The sequence below is a fragment of the Mandrillus leucophaeus genome, unplaced genomic scaffold (genome assembly GCF_000951045.1).
Source record: "Mandrillus leucophaeus isolate KB7577 unplaced genomic scaffold, Mleu.le_1.0 Scaffold251, whole genome shotgun sequence".
Classification (NCBI taxonomy): domain Eukaryota; kingdom Metazoa; phylum Chordata; class Mammalia; order Primates; family Cercopithecidae; genus Mandrillus; species Mandrillus leucophaeus.
The window spans coordinates 2631543-2643023 of record NW_012102599.1 but is presented as its reverse complement, the minus strand read 5'-3'; the positions used below and the strand labels follow the sequence as shown (position 1 = coordinate 2643023).

The 11481-nt window shown below is 42.5% G+C and overlaps 1 protein-coding gene across 1 annotated transcript in view; it reads left to right on the top strand.

Annotated features, from left to right (window-relative positions):
* The window catches only part of PDS5A (PDS5 cohesin associated factor A), a 159814-nt gene extending 152601 nt beyond the window's left edge, over positions 1-7213 (top strand). The window contains exons 30-31 of the mRNA XM_011983585.1: positions 5091-5726; positions 7085-7213. Coding sequence (XP_011838975.1) covers positions 5091-5447 — 357 coding nt within the window. The 3' untranslated portion in view covers positions 5448-5726; positions 7085-7213. The remainder of the gene's footprint in view (positions 1-5090; positions 5727-7084) is intronic.
* The last annotated feature ends 4268 nt before the right edge of the window (positions 7214-11481 follow it).

The following is an 11481-nucleotide window of genomic DNA, read 5'->3' as shown; positions in this document are numbered from 1 at the left end:
GCAGTGGCTCACACCTGTAATCCCAACACGTTGGGAGTCCAAGGCAGGTAGATCGCCTGAGGTCAGTAGTTCCAGACCAGCCTGACCAACATGGTGAAACCTCATCTCTACTAAAAATACAAAAGTTAGCTGGGTATGGTGGTATGCACCTTTAATCCCATCTACTCTGGAGGCCAAGGCAGGAGAATTGCTTGAACCTCGAAGGTGGAGGTTGCAGTGAGCTGAGATCATGCCACTCCAGGCTGGTCTTGAATGCCTGACCTCAGGTGATCTGCCCGCCTCAGCCTCCCAAAGTGCTGAGATTACAGGCGTGAGCCGTGCTTGACTTTTTTGTTGATCTTTAAACCATACCACCCAATTTTGTTTTGTTTTGAAACTGGATCTCACATGCCCAACCCAATTTCTTAATTTTTTGACAGGAGAGAAAGGAGTCGTGCATAATTGATAGGAGCATCACACAAATCTGACTTTTGCCTCTTTTTTCTGCTACTCACTGGCTGTGTGTTGGCTAGAGCAGGTTGCTTGACTTCTCTGGTCTTCTATTCAGTTGTTTTTGTTTTGTTTTGTTTTGTTTTGTTTGTTTTTTGAGACAGAGTCTCACTCTGTCACCCAGGCTGGAGGCGCAGTGGCACAATCTCGGCTCACTGCAACCTCCACTTCCCAGGTTCAAGCAATTCTCCTGCCTCAGCCTCCTGAGTAGCTGGGATTACATGTGCGCACCACCATTCCCAGCTAATTTTTGTGTTTTTAGTAGAGACGGGGTTTCACTGTGTTGGCCAGGCTGGTCTCGAACTCCTGACCTCGTGATTCACCCACCTCGGCCTCCCAAAGTGCTGGGATTACAGGCATGAGCCACCGCGTCTGACTCAACTGTTATGAAATTGGTAATTTATCTCAGTAAGAATGGCTTGAAAATACTATTAAGTATCCCCCCTCCCCCGCCACCCAGGATCATATTCTTGAAGTGCTTATCTTTTTATTGCTCGCCATATACTTACGGTGGTCATCAAATATTTTAGGTATTACCCTTGCATACATGAAAGATACTAGGATTATGCAGTTACACCACAGTAGCTTAACTTTTCCTATCCAAACTCTCATTTTCTAAACTCAGCTACATGAGGATACTTTCAGAGATGGAGTCTTGCTCTGTCGCCCAGGCTAAAGTGCAGTGGCACAATCTCAGCTCACTGCAACCTCCACCTCCTGGGTTCAAACGATTCTCCTGCCTCAGCCTCCCAAGTAGCTGGATTACAGGCATCTGCCACCGTGCCCGACTGATTTTTGTGTTGTTAGTAGAGATGTTGTTTCACCATCTTGACCAGTCTGGTCTTGAACTCCTAACCTCATGATCCACCCACCTCGGCCTCCCAAAGTGCTGGGATTACCATGCCCACCCAAGGTTACATTTTTAGATCAATCTCTTGCTATCTAAACTCTTTTTGCTTGGGGTTTGAAACACAGCATGTCAATGGATTCAGGTAACAAGTTACCTCTTACTATCAAAATTCTTAGAATCCAGATACCAATAGATTAGAATATTGTGGGATCCTTGTGTAAAATTAAGCAGTCTTGACTTAAACAAACTTACATACAAAAATGCATATTGCCCTAGACATTGAGTTACATCATATACTTACAATACTTACTAAAGGGTGGTACATTTGCAAAGGCCTAAGTGTTTATCTAGTACAACCAGCAATCTGTTACCTTTATGGCCTTTTCCTAAAAGTCTATGTAATTTTGAAATTAGAAATTTAAATTCTAATTTCTATTATATCCAAACCTTCCTTTCAGCTTGATCTGTAATATTGCTCCAAACCCTTATTTCAACTTTCTTTTCTTTTTTTTTTTTTTTTTTTTTTTTTTTTCCGAGACAGAGTCTCACTTTGTTGTCCAGGCTGGAGTGCAATGGCATGATCTCAGCTCACTGTGGCCTCCACCTCCCAGGTTCAAGCGATTCACCTGCCTCAGACTCCCGAGTAGCTGGGATTACAGGCACCTGCCACCACACTCAGCTAATTTTTGTATTTTTAGTAGAGACGAGGTTTCACTATGTTGGCCAGGCTGGTCTCAAACTCCTGACCTCAGGTGATCTGCCTCCCTCAGCCTCCCAAAGTGCTGGGATTACAGGCATGAGCCACTGCACCCGGCCCTCTTTTTTTCTTTTTCAACAGTTTAATCTTATTTTCACATTTGTATACACATATACTTTCCCTTTTTTTCTACTATGATGTCGCAATAAATATTGTTTATAAACTTATTGTGTGTAAAATAATAAAATATACACACAAGCAGCCGGGTGCGGTGGTTTACGCCTGTAATCCCAGCACTTTGGGAGGCTGAAGCAGGCAGATCACGAGGTCAGGAGTTCGAGACCAGCCTGCCCAATATGGTGAAACCCAGTCTCTACTAAAAATACAAAAAATTAGCTGGGCATGGTGGCATGCTCCTGTAATCCCAGGTACTCATAAGGCTGAGGAAGGAGAATTGCTTGAACCTGGGAGGCAGAGGTTGCAGTGAGCCAAGATTGTGCCACCACACTCCAGCCTGGATGACAAGAGCGAAACTCCGTCACTAAAAAAAAAAAAGACATATATATATATATATACACACACACACACACACACACATACAGAAGCACACTTACTGGTGCTTTTATTTCTGTGGGCTGAATATCTCAGAGTAGTATTAGTGGGTCAAAGGATAAATGCATTAGAGCTTTTAGATATTTCCATATTGGTTTCGTGAGAGATTGGAACACTTGACATTTCTAGCAGCAGGGTATGAGAGTACTTTCTTCTCTGTATACCAACAACAACATGTTTTACGATTCATTTGAATTTTTTTCTGTCTCCACTTACCAGATCTAATGCCCTGCTACTTTAATTTGCATTTCTCTGACTGCCAGTATGTTTATTGACCATTTGATGTGCTGTTCTATAAATTGCCTGTTCATATTTTGCCCATTTTAAACTTGCTATCCTTGTCTCATCTAACTCAGCTTCTTTACCCTGTTAGCACACAGGTGTGTGCTTAAGTATTTACCTTTTTAAAACTCAGTTACCTACCGTACTAACCTATATGAAGAACCATACATGTTTTGTTCCTCAATCTATGCCCAAGAACCCCCACACCTATTAAACTTTCAGTTGAACAAGTGGTTCCTACTCCAGGTTAAAACCTTGATCGTGTTTAGACCAATACTTGGTCGTGTTGTTGATCCGTTCCGTTATGTCCAGCAGTCGCCATCATTCCCAAAGATGACTTTGCATATTTCTTCTCTGATCCGTTATGTATTGTTTTCACAGTTCAATTCCTGCAAGCCGTCTTACTCTTGTCCTTTCATGGATTATCTGTTCACTAAAGTGAGGCTTAACATTAAAGGAGTCTCCAGGCTGGGCACGGTAGCTCACGCCTGTAATCCCAACACTCTGCGAGGCTGAGGCAGGTGAATTGCTTGAGTCCAGGGGTTTGAGAACAGCCTGGGTAACTGGGTGAAACCCCATCTCTACTAAAAATAGAAAAATGCGCTGAGCATGGTGGTATCTGCCTGTAGTCCCAGCTGCTAGGAACGCTGAGGTGGGAGAATGACTTTAGCTGCAGTGAGCTGAGATTGCGCCACTGCACTCCAGCCTGGGCAACCAGAGCGAGGTCCTATCTCAAAAAAAAAAAGGAAACTCTAAAGTAAAACACTGATTTGTGGGTTTTCTCACTTAAATTGTTACTCCTGGGAATTTTCTTTGAACTAAATTTTCTTGAAACATGTAAGATTTGTCATTTATTTTCCCTTGTCTTTCTGGGAATATTTTCTGGGGAAAATGAAAATTAGTTAATTAAAAAGATTTAATCTAATTTTTTCGATGATTGTATTACTCTCTTTCTCTTTAATCAATTAGAATTATGTCAGTTAAAATAATAATTTCTGTGTTTTGTTTTGTTTTGTTTTGTTTTTGAGACAGTCTTTCTCTGTCACTCAGGCTGGAGGGCAGTGGCATGATCTCAGCTCATTGCAACTGGGATGAGATGAAAAGTTAAAGAACTTCACGTTACAGAACTACAAAGATTATTATACTTAGATGTACTTATAGACAAAGAAAACATTAATAGCATGTAGAATTCTGAAAATACTTTTCTTTTAAAAAGTGACAGATTTAGTACATACCATCAATAAGAAGAACCTTTCATTTGGATGGAGTGTAACAACAAAACCAAGTAAATTTTATTTTTCAAGTACTATTTGTGCTTTATATTTTTATTATTGCAAATTTTTTCTTCCCGAGACAGAGTTTCACTCTTGTTGCCCAGGCTGGAGTGCAATGGTGCAATCTCGGCTCACTGTAACCTCTGCCTCCCAGGTTCAAGCTATTCTCCTGCCTCAGCCTCCCGAGTAGCTGGGATTACAGGCATGGGTCACTACACCTGGCTAATTTTATATTTTTAGTAAAGACGGGGTTTCTGCTTGTTGGTCAGGCTGATCTTGAACTCCCAACCTCAGGTGATCCGCCCTCCTCGGCCTCCCAACGTGCTGTGATTACAGGTGTGAGCCACCGTGCCAGGCCTGCAATTACTATTTTGAGATAAGATCTCCCTTTGTCACCCAGGCTGAAGTCCAGTGGCATAATCTCTGCTTACTGTAACCTCAGCCTCCCAGGCTTAAGCATTCCTCCCACCTCAGTCTCCTAAGCAGCTGGGACTACAGGCATGAGCCACCATGCCCAGCTAATTTTTAAAGTTATTTGTAGAGATAGGATCTCACTATGTTGTCGAGGATTGTTTGGAACTCCTGGGCTCAAGCGATCCTCCCGCTTTAGCCTCCCAAAGTGCTGCAATTACAGGCGTGAACCACTGTTCCAGCCTTTGCTTTTTAGTGAGCATTTATAGAGCACATTATATATGCTATTCACCATGGTGGGTACCAGACACAGTCACTCTCCTCAAGGAGCTTACTTTCCTAATGTGATGTAAGCAGTTAACTGGAAGCCCTCGAATCCAGACTCCTTTAAAATACTTTCAAAACACTCTTTTCTAATAGAGATTATTAATATTTAAGGAATTTGTGTTTATGGAATTGTTTTGTGCTCTTTTAGGAAATTAATTCTGATCAGGCTACCCAGGGCAACATCAGCAGTGACCGAGGAAAGAAAAGAACAGTAACAGCAGCTGGTGCAGAGAATATCCAACAAAAAACAGATGAGAAAGTAGATGAATCGGGACCACCTGCCCCTTCCAAACCCAGGAGAGGACGTCGACCCAAGTCTGAATCTCAGGGCAATGCAACCAAAAATGATGATCTAAATAAACCTATTAACAAGGGAAGGAAGAGAGCCGCAGTGGGTCAGGAGAGCCCTGGGGGTTTGGAAGCAGGTAATGCCAAAGCACCCAAACTGCAAGATTTAGCCAAAAAGGCAGCACCAGCAGAAAGACAAATTGACTTACAAAGGTAATGTATGCCATTCTTCCTGAAGTGGGAATTTAGACATTCTGTTTTATTCCTAGTATATCCTTAGTGCCAGTCACCCCAACACCTAAGCATTTGAGAGTGAAACCTGCATCTGGTTTTCCTGGGTCAGTTTATAATAGCATCTGTTATTATCTCATAACCTCCAGTTTTAAAGCATGAATTTGCAGAAAAATCTTTTTTTCTTTGTGTAATTTTTTTTAGTATATGGTATTTTGATATTTCTATTTTCGTTAACAAGACAAGTATTTCTTTCGCTTAGTGCCTTTCAAGTGGTTGCAGAGGTTTACATAAAATAAGGGCTACCTTTTGGATACAATTTCCCATAATGGAGAAAACAGTCATGAAATGTCAATAGGTAATAGGCCCCACTCTTTAATTCTTCATTAATTCTAACACAGGTCAACAACTTACATCTTCCCCACCCTGCCCAGAGAAACGGCTTACCAAACTGTTCATCTTTGATCATTCTTGGGCTGAGATTTCAGACTTTTCCTTTTGGAAATCTAGAAGGTGGCTCTTTTCACCTTGGCCTTAGAACTTAACTCGTCCTCCTTTTTTCCTTACATACCTAACTCATTTACCCCTGAAATTAGACTGCAGGTATTTGAGTTTCTTCTAGGGAAGAGTCCCAGATTTGATCAGCTCAGGATACCCCCACTATCCTGCTTCATTATTTTTATAAAACTCAATGTCAGGCCAGGCGCGGTGGCTCATGCCTATAATCCCAGCACTTTGGGAAGCCTAGGTGGGTGGATCACCTGAGGTCAGGATTTCAAGACCAGCCTAATGAACATGGTAAAACTCCATCTCTACTAAAATTAAAAAAAAAAAAAGAAAATGCAGAAAGTTAGCCAGGTGTGGTGATGTGTGCCTGTAATCCCAGCTACTTGGGAGGCTGAGGCAGGAGAATCACTTGAACCCAGGAGGCAGAGGTTGTAGTGAGCCAAGATTGCGACACTGCACTCCAGCCTGGGCAACAGAAGGAGACTCTGGCTCCAAAAAAAAAAAAAAAAAAGTCACTGAAGCATATGTATAAAAACATTTAAAATATTGTCATTTATGAGCTGGGCCCCGGTGGCTCACACCTGTAATCCCAACACTTTGGGAGGCCAAGGCGGGCAGATCACCTGAGGTCAGGAGTTTGAGACCAACCTGGCCAACATGGTGAAACTCCGTCTCTACTAAAAATACAAAAAAATACAAAAAAAAAACCTGGTCATGGGCATGGGCACCTGTAATTTTAGCTACCCAGGAGGCTGAGGCAAGAGAATTGCTTGAGCCCAGGAGGCAGAGGTTGCAGTGAGCAGAGATTGCGCCATTGTACTCCAGCCTGGGCAACAGAGTGAGACTCCATCTCAAAAAAAACAAAAAAATTAGCATTTATGAAATTCTGAAATTTTGAACTATTAAATTTCTACATCATCTAAGTGCCCTCTTGGCAACCTTTCGCATCCTCTCATGGCATCTGATCCAGAAGGCTCAAACCTGATCTGAGTACTAGTGTGTTTCTCCTACTCACTTCTGTTTCTATTAACTAGTAAGTGTAGTAATGAAAGCCAGTATTAGGGGCAAATTTTACATGACTTTCTTCTCAAACCTGGACTTTTATTGAACCTCTGCTTCCCTTTCTCATTAGTATGACAGTATGTATCTTAAAGGGTTCCTCTAAGAATTAAATGGATCAGTAAATATAAAGAAAGCACCTAGCAAAAGGCCTAGTACAAAATAAATGCCCAACTGTTATCGTTACTGTTTTGAATTCTAGTTTCCTTACCCCTTAACATACATTTTTCAGTTATAAGAAGTTGAATGTTTCCCTGGAGATTGCCAAAATTCTCTAAACAGTTTCAAGAGATCTGTCCTTTTCTTCACCTACACACAAAAAAGTACTAATCATCACACACAGGTTACCTAAGCCACCTGACCTTACCTACCATTAGCTGTCCCTGTGCCATCTGACTAAAACGTACAGATACATTCTTGAGGCCAGGTGCAGTGGCTCATGCCTGCAGTTGCAGCACTTTGGGAGGCCAAGACGGGCGAATCATCTGTGGTCAGGAGTTTGAGACCAGCCTGGCCAACATGGAGAAACCCCGTTTCTACTAAAAATACAAAAATTAGCCGGGCATGGTGGTATGCACCTGTAGTCCCAGCTACTCGGGAGGCTGAGGCAGGAGAATTGCTTGAACCTGGGAGGCAGAGGTTGCAGTGAGCCAAGATCCGGCCACTATGCTCCAGCCTGGACGACAGAGTGAGACTCCGTCTCAAAATTTAAAAAAAATAAAAAACAGATACACACTTGAACCCTGAAAAGTTTTTCAATAGCAATTAGACCTTCTCTCGTTTACAGCATTGTAAAATGCATTGCTTTGCTTTTAGCTACACTATGTGCCGCAGTATCATCAAACGGCATTTGGCCTTCTCTTTACAGAGTGAAAAGGCACATTAGAGATCTTAAATATGCCAGTAGTAGATCAATGGGCAGTGTGTCATTCAGAATACGGTATTCTGTGATGGTTTTCTAGTCTCAGTGGCAATGTTTATGGCCAGATGCGGTGGCTCACACCTATAATCCCAGCACTTTGGGAGGCCAAAGCCAAGGTGGGCAGATCATTTAAGGTCAGGAGTTCAAGATCAGCCTGACCAATGTGGTGAAAGCCTGTCTGCACTAAAAATACAAAAAATTAGCCACATGTGGTGGCATACCCCTGTAATCTCAGCTACCCAGGAGGTGGAGGTTGCAGTGAGCAGAGATTGTGCCACTGCACTCCAGTCTGGATGACAGAGTGAGACTCCATCTCAAAAATAAATAAAATACAAAATTAGGCATGATGTTGTGTGCCTGTACTCAGGGGACTGAGGTGGGAGGATTGCCTGAGCCTGACACTGAGGGTAGTGGGGATAGGCTTTAGTGTTTAATGGGGATGGAGTTTCAGTTGGGGAAGGTGAAAAAGTTATAGAGAGGGATGGTGGTAAAGATTGTACATAATATAAATAATTGACCGCTTCAGAAAGGTCATGGAAAAGTGGAGTTAAGAGATAAAAACATAAACTTTATTTCTCAACATAAGCTCCATCAACTTCAAGACAGTTTTGTAAGCAATGATAAAAGCCATTTAGTCCATCCCCAAAGAACTGAGCGTCCGTTTAACCATTTCAAACTGTTTTTTTCATTATTGACCAAAAGAAATTGGTACTCTTTAAAGATTTTTTTAAGATTAAGACGCAAAAAGAAGTCAGAAGGTGCCAAATCAGTACTGTAAGCGGGATGCCTAATGATTTCCCATGGGAACTCTTGCAGAATTGCCCTTGTCTGGTTAGAGGAATGAGCAAGAGTGTTGTCATGGTGGAGGAGGACTCTAGTGAAGCTTTCCCGGGCATTTTTTTGCTAAAGCTTTGACTTTGATTGAACACTCATAATCAGATGTTATCATTTGTTGGCTTTCCAAAAACTCAACAAGCAAAATGCCTCGAGCATCCCAAAAAACTGTTGCCATGACCTTTACTCTTGACCAGTCTACTTTTCCTTTCACTGGATCACTTGACCACTTTCACCTCTTAGTACCCTTTTTTTCTGAGACAATATGTGACTCTGTTGCCCAGGCTAGAGTGCAATGGCGTGGTCTTCCCTCACTGCAGCCTCAACCTCCCTAGTAGCTGGGACTACAGGCACATGCTATCATGCCCTGCTAAATTGCTTTGATTGTGCTTTGTCTTCAGGATTGTACTGGTAAAGTCATGTTTCAGTTCCCATTGCAGTTCTTTGAAGAAGTGCTTTAGGATCTTGATCCTACTTGTCTAGACTTTCCATCAAAAGCTCTGCTGTTGTCTACAGCTGATCTAGGTGCAAAGGGTTTTAACAGCCAGTGAGTAGAAAGCTTGCTTAATTTTAATTTTTCAGTCAGAATTTTGTAAGCTGAACCAATTGAAATGACCACAGTATTGACTATTGTTTCTGCTTTTTTTGTCAGTCCTCTTGAATTGGCAAAAACAAGATGAATTTTTTTCCTCATAAATTAATGTGGAGGGCATGATGTTCAACATCGTCTCAACCTTTCCTGAAACAATTTATCCAGCTGGGCATCATAGTTCATGCCTATAATCCTACCACTTTGGGAGGCTGAGGCTGGCAGATGACTGGAGCCTAGGAGTTTGCGACCAGCCTGGGCGATACGGCAAAACCCCATATCTACAAAAAAAAAAAAAAAGAAAAATTAGCCAGCTGTCTGGTGTGTGCCTATAGTCCTGGCTACTTCAGAGACTGAGGTGAGAGGATCACCTGAGCCTGGGAGGTCAAGGCTACAGTGAGCCATGATCATGCCACTTCCTCACTGCACCCTAGCCTGGTTGACAGAGGATACCCTGTCTCACACACACACACACACACACACACAATTTACCAATTTTAAGCTACTGATTTCTTTGGGGCATTGTCCCATAAACTTTTCCTAAAGCATCAATGATTTCACCATTCTTGTACCCAAGCTTCACCAGACATTTGATGCTTTTCTTGCTTCAATTTTAGCAGAATTCCTATTGCTCTGATAGGGACTCTCTTCAAACATTTTTTTTTTTTTTTTTTGAGTCGGAGTTTCACTCTTGTTGCCCAGGCTGGAGTGCAATGGCACGATCTCAGCTCACTGCAACCTCCGCCTCCTGGGTTCAAGCGATACTCCTGCCTCCATCTCCCTAGTATCTGGGATTACACACACCCGCCACCACACCCAGCTAATTTTATTTTACTTTATTTTTTTTTGGTAGAGATGGGGTTTCATTATGTTGGCCAGGCTGGTCTTAAACTCCTTGACCTCAGGCAAACCACCCACCTCGGCCTCCCAAAGTGCTGGGATTATAGGCGTGAGCCACCGTGCCCGGTCTCTGCACAACTTTTTTGAGAGACCAGTCTCACTCTATCACTGAGGTTGGAGTGCAATGGCACCATCATGGCTCACTTTGTTCTATGAGAGCACTGAGGCTCAAGCAGTCCTCTTGCCTCAGCCTCCCAAGTAGCTGGGACCACAGGTGTGCACCACAATGGCTGGCTAATTTCTTTTTAAATCTTTTGAGTCTTGCTGTGTTGCCCAGGCTAGTCTCAAACTCCTGGACTCAAGCAGTCTTCCTGCCCCAGCCCTCAAACTTTTCAAACATTTTCAGTGCCTCATACTAGATCCTGTTGAGATGTAACAAGTTAGTATGAGTTTATTTTGGTGCGCAAAAAAAAATTTTTTTTGAAATCCATGCATAATTATTTCATAACATCCGTTTTCCATGAACTTTTTGAAGACCCCTTATATTCTTGTTTTGGGTTTTTGAAATGGAGTCTTGGTCTGTCACCCATGCTGGAGTACAATGGGGATATCTCAGCTCACTGCACCCTCTGCCTCCTGGGTTCAAGGATTCTCATACCTCGTCCTCCTGAGTAGCTGGGACTGCAGATGTGCACCACCACGCCCGGCTAATTTTTGTTTTTGTAGTAGAGACGGGTTTCACTGTGTTGGGCAGCCAGACCCCTAATATTCTTTTTTTTTTTTTTTTTTTTTTTTTTTTTGAGACAGAGTTTCGCTCTTCTTGCCTAGGCTGGAGTGCAATGGTGTGATCTTGGCTCACCGCAACCTTCGCCTCCCAGTTCAAGCAATTCTCCTGCCTCAGCCTCAGCCTCCCTAGTAGCTAAGATTACAGGCACACACCACCAACCCTGGCTAATTTTGTATTTTTAGTAGAGACGGGGTTTCTCCCTGTTGGTCAGGCTGGTCTTGAACTCCCCACCTCAGGAGATCCGCCTGCCTCAGCCTCCCAAAGTGCTGGGATTGCAGGTGTGAGCCATCGCTCCAGTCCCTTTATATTCTTAATGCCATTAAACTCTGTACTTAAAAATTGTTAAAATGATAAATTGTATTTGATATATATTTTATCACAATTTTAAAACTTACTGTGTTAAAAAACAGCTAACAGTAATATAGTGCTTATTATAAGCCAAGCTCAATAATAAGCTCTTTGTTTGTGAACCCATGGTATCC